This window comes from Lissotriton vulgaris, chromosome 10, assembly GCF_964263255.1.
Source record: "Lissotriton vulgaris chromosome 10, aLisVul1.2, whole genome shotgun sequence".
Taxonomy (NCBI): Eukaryota; Metazoa; Chordata; class Amphibia; order Caudata; family Salamandridae; genus Lissotriton; species Lissotriton vulgaris.
Genome location: NC_141698.1, coordinates 909,870,809 through 909,886,546, shown reverse-complemented (window position 1 = coordinate 909,886,546; position 15,738 = coordinate 909,870,809). Strand labels below are relative to the sequence as shown.

General features: G+C 40.4%; 1 protein-coding gene across 2 annotated transcripts in view; it reads left to right on the top strand.

The window, feature by feature from the left end:
- The window catches only part of LOC147688996 (ATP-dependent translocase ABCB1-like), a 684,547-nt gene that overhangs the window by 453,648 nt on the left and 215,161 nt on the right, over positions 1-15,738 (top strand). For both annotated transcript variants that reach the window (XM_086941883.1, XM_086941882.1), the window contains exon 17: positions 5,804-5,881. In XM_086941883.1, coding sequence (XP_086798009.1) covers positions 5,804-5,881 — 78 coding nt within the window. The remainder of the gene's footprint in view (positions 1-5,803; positions 5,882-15,738) is intronic.

The following is a 15,738-nucleotide window of genomic DNA, read 5'->3' as shown; positions in this document are numbered from 1 at the left end:
CTACCAAGGGTACATCTTACGGGGTGGCCTATATGCAATAAAAGAGGAGTTTAAGGCCTAGAAAGAGGGTCATATTGCCAAGTTGACATGACATTGTAAAAGTGAATTCAGAGTAGAGTGTCTTTCCTCTGACATGTTTTAAGGGGCTACAAAGTGCTTCAAGCCCAATAGAAGCATTTCATTTACAGGCCCTGTGTATATGGTATTCCACTTTGCTAGGGGCTTATACGTAAATGAAATATGCCCATCAGATCTTATTCAATCTTTACCATTGTTAGATCTGGGGATCTCTAGTTGGTAATGGTATTCACCTTTGTCCACATAGGGACCCTTACTTCTAAGTCAGGATAAGGGGATTACACTCCTTAATAACCTCTGCTCACCCCCTTGGTAGCTTGGCATGAGCAAACAGGCTTATCTCAGAGGCAGTGTGTTAAGCATTTGTGAATATGCACAGTAATACAGTGAAAACACCACAGATGGACACAACACAAGTTGTATAAAAGTAAGTATTCTTTATATAGACTTAGCACAAGACCACAAACGACAAAAATCCGCAATACTACACTTAAGATTACTTAAAGTTGCTTAGTTCATGTTGGTGATAAAGGCGACAAAATTCTCAACAATGTACCTGGATGTGTAACGTAAAGTAAACAAAAGGCTCGCAAAAGGGGAGATGCGTCGGTTCCGTATTCCGGGGGAGATGATGCGTCGTGCCTCAATGCTTGCGCAGAGTAGGGGATGCGTTGTTCTCTTTACAGGTGCGGAGGTGATGCGTAGATTCTCGGCCTAGGGGCCCGTTGTGGTTGCCCAGATGGCACCTTGATATGATGCGATGATCCAGTTGCGATGCGAGAAGATGGCGCCCTTGATGCAACGATGATGCGATGACGCCCTGGCAGCCTTGTGACGACTCAGTACTTTGGAGTCGCGACAGGCCCTGTGACAAGTTTCTCCGGTGATGCAAAGTGACTCTTTTGATGGCATCACGCTTCTCCGGTGATGGGACAGCAGGCAGCTTCGATAAGCACACGCTTCCAGGGAGATCGGGCAAAGGCTCGCTTCTCCGGCGATGAAATGATTTCAGCTGCAGCGGCGACGCGCTTCTTCTTGATGTGTCGCGCTTCCATCTCCCAGTGACCCGCAAGTGTCGGGAGTCAGAATTCCCAGCAAGGAAATTCAGTGGGTGGCTGGAGGTGAAGTCTTTTGTCCCTGAGACTTCAGCAGGAGGCACGCACAGTTCAAGCCCTTGGAGAATATTCTGTAGATAAAAGTCCTTACAAAGTTCCTTCTCCTTTCCCTTGGCAATGAAGCAACCACTGCAGGCCAACCCAGCAAACAGCACACTGGCAGAGGGACAGTACAACTCATGCAGCTTCCTTGGTTCTTCTCCTTGGCAGAAAGGTTTCTTGTCCAGAAGTGATCTAATTTCTTGGGATCAGGGTCCCAATATTTATACCCCAAAATCCTTTGTTCTCTGAAGGCAGATAGGCCTCTGCCTAAACCAAACCAGTTCCTGAGCACTTTGTTTACATGACTCTCTTCTTCCTTTCACTGTGCAGGGCAGAGGCATCAGCCGCCCCACAGGAGGTGGGGTCAGCACAGGGGAGGGAAGATGCAGCTCTGGAGAACTCTGTTGACATAATTCCTCCTCTCCTTTCACAGTGCAGGGCAGAGACATCAGACAAGCCACAGGAGGCGAAGCCAGCATTGTAGAGGGAAGTCCCAGCCCTACTCAGATCCCAGGTGAAACTACTCCCTCCCATCTAGATACAGATCTCTCTATTCACCACCGGGCTGCCCCAGCCTGTCTCTTGGAATCCCCCAGCCCTATCACTCACAAACCCAGACAAGGAATACACAATCCAGCAGAGGCAGGCCTGGATAGTTAGGCAAGAAAATACCTACCTTCTAAAAGTGGTATTTTCAAACAGAGAATATTAAAACCAACTTTACTAAAATATGTATTTCATTATTCTGAATTCAGGCATACTAAATTCGAATTTCTGCCATGTTCCCTGAGTTAGTTAGGATTATAAGAATGTAATAATCTAACTGCCCTTTCTGGCCTATTGAGAACAGTCAGCCTTCAATAGTGAAAAACTAAAATGGTTGTAATTCACTATTAGAACATGCATCAGAGCATGTCCTACCTTATACTTACAATGCACCATGCCCTTGGGCCTACCATGGCGTGTCTAATATGAAGCAAAGGGAAGGTTTAGGGACTGGCAAGTGGATGCACTTGGCCAAGTTGACATGGCAGTGCTACACTGCACTAGGCCTTGCAATGGGAGACCTGAGACACACTTTAAAACCTGCTTCTGTGGGTGTCACAACCAGTGCTGCAAGCCCACCAGCAGCATTTGATTTACAAGCCCTGGGCACACATGGTACACTGTACTAGGGGCTGACAGATAAATCAAATAAACAAATCATGGAATTACCAATTAGTACATACATTTAACATAGGGAGCACTTGCACTGTGGCACAGTACCCAAAGCATAAAACCAGCAAAAACATATCAAAACAGAGGAGGCAATCTGTCAAAATGGAAGGGAGACTCACGCCAATGATGCCAGGTCTAACAACCATGTTTTTGGGGAGTGAACACAAGCATTTCCGCACTGGTTACCAGTGGTAAAGTGCAGAGTGTCCAAAGACCAGCAAAAATGAATTTGAAAAAACAGGAGGCATGAAAGCAAAAGGTTTGGGTTGACCCTGCAGAGAGATCCAAGTTCAACAGTGTGTGTCTGAATAGAGGGACAGGTAAAGAGTATGAGAGTGAAAGGTGTTGGATTTAGGATAGGAAGATAACCATCACAAGGTAAAATTAAAGTTTAAGGTGTATATGATCTAATAATGAGTGAGGGCAAAGGTAGTTGCAAGTACTCTAGGTTAACTGGTGGATTGTGTAATAACAATTGGGAAGACAATATTAGGGAAGTGAGTGCTTAATAGAGTATTAGAAGTAATGAGGTTGGCTCTGGGTTTTCGTAGGTTAGATGGTGTGAAAGTGAAGGATTAGTGTCAGAATGTTAAGGTGGAGAGATGAAGGTAAAGGTAAGGGTAATAGCATTGTTTAATGCAGAGAGGATAGGTGTTTAATGGAGGGCAAGGTAGATGGTTGGAGTAGAGATTTCACATATATTGGCTGGTAAGTTCAGCATTGTTAAAATTCAATCAGATGCAAGTAGTTCAGAGTGTGCAAAATTAAGGGTTAGAAGGGCCAACAGCAAGGCATCAACTTTTACAAACACAGCTATGTAGATTCTGATTTGCAAGGGTTGTCAGATTGATATGGGATACAAGCCTACATATGTGGCGCATGTTTCTTTAGTGGTGGGTGCTAGGGAAATTCATGGGTGCAGCATCACAGTAATGCGTATAGTAAACTCAACTGACTTGAACCAACATCTAACTGGTCTATTTAGCCTATCACTATCATAGGAATTTGTTATGCTGTAGAAATCTCAGAAGTCTCAGCATTGGGTTTACCAACAAGTGCTTATGTCACTGTTCGATAGATTTCATAGACCCTACAGTAGTCAGTTTATTGGCTGTCACAAAGGTGGAGTGGTGACACTACTTAAAAGAAAGCACACAGCCCACAGAAGGGCATCTGTGGGGCCCACCTAGAAGTGGTGTTGTCAATTATTGGCAAAGGGCTGGCCCAAAGACCACTTTAAGTATATGATAATTTGTGGAAACTATAGGTCTTACCATCATCAATAAAAACTTGTGTTAGGGTACCATTATTAGAAGGAACTCTTTAACTGCAAAATCATTAGCTCAATATACTCCTCTTTCCAATGTTTCACCGTGGAGATCACACCCATGACACCTAAAACACTGAGGCTGAACTTTTACCATCATTTGGCAACAAAATTGATGTTATTGATGTTTCCTGCAAAGAAAAAACAGACAAAAAACAAGTACATTATTACATTTCTTTCTACCCATAATAAGGACTCAAACTTCGATCTGATTTTAAGAAAGAAACACCATATACACATTTCTAACCCATTTAAAATGCTAAGATCCAGGTTTACAAACATTAGGAATGCCGATTTCCTAATTACTATTCTCTTAATATATGAAACTATTTTGAGTTTCATTTCCAATTCCTAGTGGGTCGCAAATAGACCTATCTTATGCATATTGATACGGCAGGTGACAATTTGCGACCCATTAGGAATCACAGCCATCACAGGGATGGTGGCCTGCTAAGGTCAGCAGACCACCATGTCTGCAGCTGCTTTTATTAAAACATTTTTTTTTAAATGCCGTCCTTTTCGTAAAGGAAAACGGAATGTTAAAAAAAAACATTTTAACATTCTCAAAGGGAAAGGACCCCTTCCCTTTTGTGAATGGGTTACCACCAATTCTAGAGTGGTAGTAAAGTATTACTGCTTTGCGACCAGACTTTGGTTGCAAAACATTAATACATACCATTCTGATTCGGTATTTGGAAGGGATACTGAAGTATTATTTGAGAGCAAACGCAAAGTGAGATAATAAGTTACCAAATCGCAACTTGCCTTTTTATAGATTGTAAAAAGATGTTAATGGTCACAAGAATAAGACCATTTGCGACCACAAAAAAGCCTTGAACATCTGGCTGTTGAGCTCTTGCCATGCAAAATTAGAAAACGAAATTGTAAATTTTAGAGAGATCAAACACATTGATAAACACTGGCAAAGCAGATGGGTCTGGCATTAATGTGGAAATGAAATCACAGGCATGCAACAAATGCGAGCAGAATTTGTGAACCGCGGCTGTTTATTGTTTTATTCCCTAAGGTTCTGGTGCTGGTGACATGCAGCACTGCAAGAAAGTGTGTCTTTGACTGTATCTCTATTTGCATTTGTTAGCACATAAACCCCTTCCATGCTGATGACGGCCCCCAGCCGTCATGCACTACGGCGTTCGTGTGCTGATGACGGCTGGGGCCGTCATGAACCCGCCCACTCACGATTCTGCCGCACAGGCGCAGAATCGCGGCCGCATGGGAGGGGTTAAGTACAGAGCTATTGATTTCCCCATGCTGATTATTTATTTTATTTGGGACACTATGATGTGTTTTTTTCACTGTTTGATCATAGTAAAAGTGTTACATTAAGATAATATACATTAAGATAACTTAGCATAGTGTACAAGCAGTCTTTCAATATTTGAGCCCCTACTAGGTTTCCTCCTTCTCTCCATTGGGAGATTCGGAGACAGGAATTAGTGACACTGTGAGTTAATGGGGCGACTGAGTTAAGCTCCCCAGAAAGGTGAATAACCTGCTGGACCAAGAATAGCAGTGTAGTTTAACAAACATTTTCCATGATTTTGGGCAATGTAATAATATTAATCAGGTGTTCTGAGCAAGCTGTAAATCTTAGGGAATCTGGTGTGGGAGAGTGTTGGATGGAGAGCAAGGATAGCATTTGAGTAGTAGAGAGATCCTCCCATGGTTCAGGAGTAGGTGGGCAGGGCTGGGCTATGCCTCTGCCCACATTGGCTGCCCTGCTCCATCCATGGTTTTGCTGTGTGTGTTCCACATCCAGAAAACTGGGTCAAATGTTCTGAGATGCAGCAGTTTCGAATACAGAAACACTGGAACACTTGACTCCGCCTGAAATAGTATCCTACAGGGGACATTGCTCCGGCACCGCATAATGAGGGCCTATGTGAGGTACCTGATTTTGTTCTTGTGATTCACAAAATACAAACATATGTACATAAATTGCCTGTCTAGCGACACCACCAAAGAAAATGCTCACAATGATGCCTATTTTTTCCGTTTTTAGGGATATACCATCGGAAGAGCAGGTGAAAATCTTACAATGAGACTACGATTGTTATCATTCAAAGCATTGCTTCGACAGGTCTGTATAATATATACAATTAAATTACACTTTTCAAACATCAAATATTTGTAACATCAAAAAATATGTGTTCCTTTCCAAAACGCGAATGAAATTTAGAGGTAAACATATATCTCAACAAAACACGCCTTGCCAAGGCTGGAAATATGTTGTGGTAATACAGTTTTTGCATGTAATGTAAATCAATGGAAACAATGGAAATTCCTATGCCATGGTCATATGCCTTTAAATTCAAACTAATAAGTGGCGTTCTTTCTGAATTTGTGAATACAAATAGCGACTTAGATTGATATCTGATTTTGGTGCATGCTCATATATGAAAAATATATAAGTATATGGGTGCAACTCATCTGAAGATAAACACCTAGTTTATTTGAAGAATTAACAATTACCCTTCTTGTTTCTTAAGTAGTTTCTATTGTTTTGCTCACACATGCTGTTTTGCAAACATTACAGAGAATACCTAGGCAGACCAAAAGGACCTCAAAACTCCCACTCCTCACACAAATAGGCATGTGGTTGTGCGCGCCAGCAAAGCAGAATCGTGTACGATCTGCTACGGAAATGTACCCAATCAATCCATAGTTTCGTTTATTTTAACATCAACAGTCATCAAACTAAAACAGCATAATTTATTTGATCATATCACAGTAATGAAATTCTTCAATGCAATTGGCACCAAAGTGGCATTGAACTGTATAATACAAGGTATTGAGAATACTCTGGGCCATTTCTTCCTATTAAACTCTGGTCAATAGGCCTTGATAGTATCCTGAGAAGAAAAGGGGTTAACAACAATTTAAATCCTAAAGTACAGTGTGATCATTAAGACCACACAATAAAAGTCTGAGTCAGTAACTTGAAGTTAAAAGGTTTATTACAAACTCAAAGCCAGATTGATATATATCAATCTCAAGAACAATCTATAAAAGTATAAGATCATCAAAGGAAGAACAAAAAGCCCGATTCACAGACTAACTTAAGACAAATTCCTAAACTTACTACCATTTTGGTATTCACAGAGGCACATAGGGCCATATGTATCATCAACCTGATTTGCGATTCTGAAATAGCAATTTTTTAAGAATCGCTATTTCAGAATCGCAAATTTGGATGTATGTACAAATTCACAATTCTTTTGCGAATTCTTAGTATTTCTTAATAGCGATTAGCAAATTGCGAATCGCAATTAAGGAATACTTTCCCATTCAATTCTATGGGCCAGGAGGCCTATAGGAATGAATGGGAAGTTATTCTCAATTAGCGATTTGCAATTTGAGAATCGCAAATTGAGAATAATTTCAAGAGTGCAGGCGTCTTCAAAGGACACCTTGTTGCACCCTTGAAATAAGCATGGGTGCACATGTGTCGAACATACATACCCTAAGGGCATGTATGTGCGTCACATGGCACTTTGAAAAATGCAAAAATTTGCATTTTTTAAGGAATTTGCAAATTACCACCAACTTGAAGTTGGTGGTAATTTACGATTCCTTAGGGACAATTAGCATTTTTTTTGCTTCATACATTGCATTTAAGGAATCGATAAATTGCGATTCCTTAAATGCAATTGCAAAATAAGGAATCACAAATTTTGCGATTCCTTGTTTTGCACCAGACATACCATTTGGCAAATTCGCATTCGCAAACACTGAAATTTTGCGAATTTCGGCGTTTGCGAATGCGAATTTACTTGATACATATGGCTCTTACTCATTTTGATATTCACAGAAGGCACTTACTCATTATGGTATTCAGTGCTATTGGCGGGATTCCACTATCCCAGAGAAGTATTCTTATCTCCGATTCTATAGCTCGAAAATACCTAGGAGGCACTGGGTAAACGAAACCGGAGAGTGCCATCATTTTGCATAGGGAGGCTTTGCCAGTAATGACAGGGGGAGTGTCCTCCAATGTTGTACATCTTCATGTAATCGACTCAAGGGGGTTTAAATTTGCAATCATAAAATATCACCAGGTCCATGTTAACATAGATACCCAGGTATCGAAACCCCTCATTACCTCTCTGTGCCGTACAAACTCTGGGAAGTTTGATGCGCGAACCCCAAACGACGTAGAGTAACGACTGGTCCCAGTTTATTGTGTATCCTGAATACATTTGATACATGGTAAATATATGCAGCACCTTATGTATAGTGTTTTAATTATATTGTTGATTACATAAAGTCTTTAGTTTTGGTGTTTAGATTTACCTGCTTTTAAATGTATAGTTCGAATATGCAGGGGCAACAGGGAAGTGGAAGAGGCCATTAGGTCCATATAAGTCCAAAATAAAACGTTCAACATGCAGATAAAAATTGCACACATAAAACAATGGATTTGGTCATTGAAGAGGTAGAATTATTAATTAATGTGGGCAAACTCTAGAAGGCAATCCAATGGGCACATACTTCACGCGCCAACCCCTTGCACTACGAAGAAAGGTATTTAACCCTGATATCCATCTTACTCCATGTTGAACAGTTAGTACACAGGTTTTGTCAAAATGTATCCAAACATTTAATCAAATCGCTCAAAATTACTGCGAGGACAGCGAGATTTCTCCATAGTTTTTTATTATTCACATTTTTAACTGCCTTCAGTGTGCCCAACTGAAGCATGTAGCGGTAAACAGTTCATATTCCATCACTTCACATAATTCTACCCAATGCATTTCAGCCTCTCTTTAGACCTTCATCAGGGGTAACTTGAATGCCGCAGTCGGAAACTTTAACACCTTCACTGCTTATCTACTATGATTGCGTGTTCTCTCTTTGTCCGTAAACTGTCCTCGCAGTGATTTGACACAATGCCAGGGTTAAATCCCTTTCTTCACAGTGCAACGGGTTGGCACATAAAGTATGTGCCCATTGGATTGCTTTTCAAGTATCCGTGACTGGGATAGTTCTTTACGGCTCCTGTGTGCACGCATCTATTGACACAAAATTAAAAAGGTAAGGTATGCATTCTGCATCTAACAGAATTCTTGTATTTCAAACACTAGAAGGGCAACTCAAACATAATGCACATCTTCAATAAACCTGATAAAGATATTGCATCCGTACTATCCCTCTGTAGTGTTTCTCTGCTAAAAATACAGCTGAGTCTTGTAAATCTTTTAATTACCCAATCTTGTGTAACAACAGATTCTCTGTTCTACAATCTCTGGAGGGCAGTTAATTGATTATTCAGACTAAATCGTTTGACTTTTGCGACATTGGTGCTTCCATTACCCTAATAATTCCATAATGCAAAATATTCTTGGTACTTTAAATACACTCAAAGATGAGGTAGCCCAACTTAAAATCTTATTTGTGAATGTTTTACTGTCAGGCCAGAGCATTCCCCGCAGGGCTGCGCCAATGGAGGGGTGCCATTGTGCCATCAGAGCATCCATGAATCAATCAACAATGACAGAGGCATGACCTGCTCAATTGTTTCGAACCATTGTCCCAATATCAGATCTCCCTCATGTATTCCCGCACCCCCACATATAAATTTCCATCTCGGGAGAGAGGAGCCCGTGCTCCCTAATGGCATTCAATTGATAGGAAAGCTGCCAATGAATGGCTATTCACCTTTACCTCCGCTCAGCGTGGGCAAAGACTGGCTCCGACTTCCATCCACAAGCCTTTCCACCAAGGCTTTGAAATAGACCATTTATTTTCCAAATTTACACTGCCTTCCGTCTCCAAATACCATAAGGGTGCCAAGGTTTTTATGATTAATGTTCCAAAACGCAGGCCCAGGGCTTTTGAAGATGGTAACTCCCTTGTTAACAAGGCCATTCGAAGATTAAAACTCAGGGTGGCTCTACTTATATTATCCGATCTTGCATTATCCGTGCTCACAGGATATTGACTAGAGATATCCCTCTAGATTAAATTTATTTAGAACTAGATAGTAAGCATGGACACTAGATCTATAACTCCTTCTTGCACCCCAATTATATTCAAGCCCAGCAGTTCCCCAGAAATTATATTAGACCCTCCTACCCATTTTTCTTCTCCTTGCAATTTAAATTCATCATTGGTGGCAGATATGTATTTTGCTTCTCACTTACCTTCCAGTGACCAACTAATGGAACCCCAATCTTACAACTCACAGTTTGCCAAGGAACTCTCTAAATCTAGCAAGTTTTCAACCACAACCACATTCATGCGCCTCTTTGTGAGCCCCTAGTGGTCTCTTGATGAAATAGAATGATACCCTCTACCTGAGCCTACTGTTAACTCAATCATTGACTGTCCTACTTTTATTCAGAAAATTTCTCCCAAGCTACCTGATACATGCACTGATGTCACTGCAGATCCTTTGATGTGAAATAGTAACATTTGTATACTTTCATGGGATGTTGCAGGGGTCTCCAGCAAAGCTGTGGATCCTACCTGTAACAGTTTAGAGGCTCCTTTCATATAGTCCTTATTTAAGAATCTTGTGCAATTTCCACACTACATAAAGTGGAGTACACCACCTATTGTAATAATGCAATTCTAGCCACTATCGATAGACCTCCAGGCAGCTTGATAATTTGGCTTGAAATATTGTTGATTAGCCACATTAAAACATGGATATTCCTTCCTTTGACATCTTGGTGCTGAACATTACGCCTTGCAATGTGAGCTCCATTGACCTCTTGAATATCTATAATTGTTCAGTCCCTAAAATGAGAGTCCCCTATTTTAGCCACGTTAGAAAATGTCCTTTCTTTAATTAAAAATTCTATGTCCCCGATCTTCGCGGGAGACTTTAATATCATATACAAACCCATAGAGTTTATTACATCTATGATCCAAAGGGAAGACAAAATATTGGGCGTTCCATCTTCTGAGGCAGAACGTATTAAAATTTGCAGTATGGCCGCTTCACAGCTCACCTCACTAACCCTTTCTTTCAGACTGAGGGCATGCAATGGGAGGTCAAAGTCTGGTTGCTCTAGGGCTTTCACATTCAATAGAGGTGACAAGAAAAGTCAAATTGATTATTGCATCTTAGATTCTAGAATATGGGGTGAGCTATGTGATTTTAAGGTATTACCCAGAGGTGACAGTATTGATAACACATTAGATCTAACTCAATTTGGTAATCTTCTTTGTGACTTGTCCACCTCTTTGGTGAACGCCCAATTTAGGGCCAATGTTACCAACAACAGTACAGATATTAAGTGGGCATCTATAGGCAATGACCTGGGTTCGTTGTTCAAAATTTATACTATCTTTTCTTCTATTTTTGCACCATTGAATACTGCATATTTCCAAACAAGTTAGTAATGGACAGTCACCTTTCTCTTTTAAAGTCTCTTAAAGATTTATCAAGGCCATCTTGACAAATTTCAAGTAAAGTGCTAAAAACACCTCCATTGTATGACAAAGATTGCAGTCAGGCTAAAGCGTGACCTATGAAGGCAATTAAATCCCATAATCCTGCTTCTGTTATAGATGCTAGACAATCTTATAAACAAACTCTCAGAGCAAAGCAGAACAGTGGGATGAAACCATTTGACTGGATCTGTTAGACACTTCTAAAGGCAGGAATGAGGCTGTGTTCTGGCAGATCCTTTTCCATGTTAGCATCAGGGCTAGCTCTTCCACCAATCACTTTATTCCCTCACATATTTGGGAAAAGCACTTTTGAAGCTTTATTTTGATATCCAACCAGAGCGTTTTTATCTATGACCTGCTCCTCTTTCCACATCTATAGGCAATGAGCTTCAGTTTTCACTTCCGAATACAAGGTTAGCCATTGGATGTTTACACTCAGGTAAGGCTCCAGGATCAGATGCCATCCCTGGAGATCTTTACGAATCGGAGGTGGATATATGGGCCCCTTGCATCTGTTGCCTCTCTAATGAAATCTTACAGGTTACTGAATTACCCACTACTTGGGCAGGGGCTCATATTATCCCTATCTACAAGAAAGGACTGGATGAACTATGCCAATATCCTCTTTCCCATTCGGGCTAGGTTCCATTGTAGGATTAGCATTGTTGACCAAGGTCTACTGTTTACCCTCATCACCATGAAATATGCTACTCTTCTGAAAAACCACCTTGATGTGGTCTTTGTTGATCTTGGGTCTGCCTTTGACTTGGTCCTAGGCATCCTTTGAGAAATCCCAAGCAATCTGGGAGATCCTCACCACATATTAGATATTCTTATTAGGCTCCATCAATCAAAATACGCACAAGTTAGATGGGGAAGAGGGGTGAACTGACTAAGCTTATACCCGAAAGCCGGAGGATCCAATCACGGTGCGTACTACGTTATTCTACCTATACATCAATTAAAAAGCAGCCTGATTATTCCAAATAATTCAGTAGACAATTGAAAAATGCATAGATCCTCTAAACATAAGGCAGTTTCTTCAGCACTGAAGGTCTAAAGGGGTAAAACACAAGCAGCAGTGCTCTCTGGAGCAGAGCCATGGGGAATTTCTAATCTCACCCCATTGAAGACCAAGGAACTTAAGTTCAATAAATTACTACCTAATCTCCGTCTGCGCACAACGTCCATACCTATAATTATTGAAACTGCTCTTAAGGGAGTTAAACAACATCTTGCTGCTCTTAAATCCCTCTTATATTGGGCCAGGATTTGGTCTTATTAAGAACTAGACCACTACTAAAAAGATGTTCTGGAAGTCAAAATCTTGCTCCAGGCCATACAATTAAGTGGCTGTTGCACCTAAATTCATGGTTCTCCAAATTGGTTCTGCAGAGAATATATACACTTCCCGAGACCATATGACCTAACACAAAAGCCTTTATAACAAAAACTTACTTGGACTTCATAGTGACCCAAGTGCACCACTCTACTAACCTAGCATCCCTTTCTGACCAATTCTTATGCCACAAATTGCTCCCTAAATTTGAACCTTTTCTTGATGAAATTACATTTCCCCTTGTGAAAAGCCTTTTTTATCAAATGCCGATTCGGTATATAACCCCTAAATATTCTTACTAACAAATGGTCTTGATGGTATTCTACTTCTATTGAGTGCCATAAGTGTGGCAAGAAAACTGAGGATATTGACCACTTCTTGTTCTTTTGACCTTGATACGCTGGCCCCAGACTCAAATGGATACGGCCCTTGTGCCTTAACTTGGGCTTCAATAGTTACTTCACTGCCCACAGGATTTTCATCTCCGCCTCTTTAAGAAGAGTAGTCTTTTCTGTTAGTAATATTTGTTTCCAGCATGGATCATAGGCTCTAAACTTCCTTGAACGTATGACTCCATGCACTTTATCTGTGTTCACTCAGCTAGCGGCTCTTGCTTATATAGCCATGACTAAGGTTGCATTATATAAACTGCTCATGTGAGCAATATCTTCCTTTTGGAGCCCTGATTTGTTAATAGCAATTCGTAGCTTAATAGGCTGTATCATGCTGTGGAGTCCATTAACTTTTGGTGCAAGACTATTATGCACTTTATTTGAATATCGACTTGTTGCTGCTGTATTCTATGCACTTTGCTTATTTCTTTCTGGGCTCTTGATTCCTGCTACTGCACTTTATGCCCATGTTTCGAAACACTGTGCATGTAGTAAGGGACCAAGGCTTCTCTTTGGGACCCCTGGCTCCCGAACAGCAGTCAAACATTTTTAGCACATATGTTTGAGCGCACAAATGTTTTGTGTTAAATCATTTTTTTTGTCTTTTGCATGAAAGACCAAAATTGCTCAAACTTTCTTTTTAGGTCGAGCATTTGAGACCTCTTGTATATACTTTAGTATTAACTTATATGTGAATGTACTATGTGGGCTCTGGAGATCAGCCTTAGGACTTGTCTGACTTCGCTTCAGGACTTTTTTTCATTTCAACTGCCCCTATTTTACTGTTTTTGATCGAAAATGACCAGTGGAGGTCAGTAAAATACCAGAATTTCTTTCTACTTTAGGGACTTTCTTTTGAATTTTTTTCTGCTACTGCCTCTATTTAACTTTCTTGATAGAAAACGACCAGCAGAGGTGAGTAAAATACCAGAATCACTTTAGCATTCTCTAGATTCCAGTCCATAGAAATTGTCTTCCATGAGCACCCACAGACAATAATATTTTTTTTTAATCTTGTATTTTCAGTGGTATGACCAACAAAGGCCCTGATTTTATATTAAAAACAGAGCTTTGAACTATACCATTTCCCGCTGAAAGGCAATATTTCTCTCCATGTGTTCCTATACCTGTCGTGTCACGCAGTTTGGTGCTTACTTTCCCTATATGTTAAAGAACAGTAGATGTTTCAGCACCCAGGCTAGTGTGCTGCATTGCTAAATATATATATATATATATATATATATATATATATATAAGGTCCCAAAGGCTAGACCGATTGCATTGCAAAAGCTTGTTTTGTTTACTCTCGGCATTAAGGACTGTTTTTGCATGTCATTTTCATATGTTTAGGCTATGCCCGATATTCTTCATGTTAATCCGTATGAGATCTAGTGACCTTCAAAATTTACCCACATGCGACAACAATATCTTCCTGTAATTTTACTTCTTTAAATCACTCTTTATTCTCTTGCTATGGTTTGTCTTTCTTTCTATTTTCTGTTTTAAAGATTGTAGATCATGTATTTTATTATTCTCGTGTATGGCCATTTAGCAGTAATAAAGTTTAAAACTACTACTCACTTATGCAGACGACTCTCAAATTACTTTTTCACTGTCAAATTCAGATCAAGCATCTACTTCCCTCCTTCAATCCGGTCTCAGGAAAATTGCCAAATGGATGAGTGATAATTTGCTCAAATTGAATGGTGGAAAAATGGAAGTCCTTATATTAGGTCCCAATCAGGACCTCAGGAGTCCCAGACACTGGCCATTAGAAATGGGAGCCCTCCCCATTCCATCTGACCAGGTGTGGAATTTGGGGGACCATTGACAAAGGCCTAACTATGCAGCACCAGGTTAGGAAGTTAACTGCCCTATGCTTTACCATCTTGCGTTGGCTAAAGAAAATCATTTGGATGCTGCCAGAAGACACACAGAAGTCAGTAATTAATGCCCTGATTACCTCACAGTTAGATTATGGCAATGTTCTCTACCTAGGGGCATCACAGGCGGTCCAAAATGCTGCTGCGAGGCTGTTATGTAAATGTCATAGAACGGAACACATGTCAGGACATCTCCGTGCATTACATTGACTGAGGGTCGAAAGTAGAGTCAAGTTTAAAACTCTCAGCTATATGCACAAAATAAAATGGGGTACTGCCCCGAGATACCTACAATCGTCTCATGGCCTTTTTAGCCTGCCTAAGATCTGACTTTCCAGAATGGGAGGCAGGTCTTTTTTCGTTATTTGGCCCTAAGCTGTGGAATTCTCTCCCTTTGACTATCCGAATGGAACCAAGCTATGTCCGCTTTCGCAGAGCCATCAAGACTTGGTTGTTTGATAAATAATTCCCCCTGTTTTTGCATGATAGTAATTTTTTAGTTTCCTAGCTCTCTCTTTAGTTAGCACCGGAAAATCCTTTTGGGTAGCTGTCGTGCTCTATAAGCTCAATAAATAAATAAATAAATACTAATATAGAAAAGTTTAATTGACCATTCTTGTTATGTGGAGGCAATTGGAGTCACAATGACAACAAATATACATTTTTGCCACTATCAGGACTGTGGAAATCCATTTATAGTAGAAAATAGCATCATCTGTGCCTGGCATATTATCTAGGATAGCCAGCTTTGGCTGTTGCTCAGAACAATCTATGAATGTGGCCTGGGATCGCTAGATCTCCAGGACTCCAGTGCGCACAACGATGTAGACCCCGAAATGCATTGGGTTACAAGTGTAATTGTGTTGTACTAAAATTGTTTTGTATAATTGTATATGAATTATTGATTTTTGATGCAATGTTC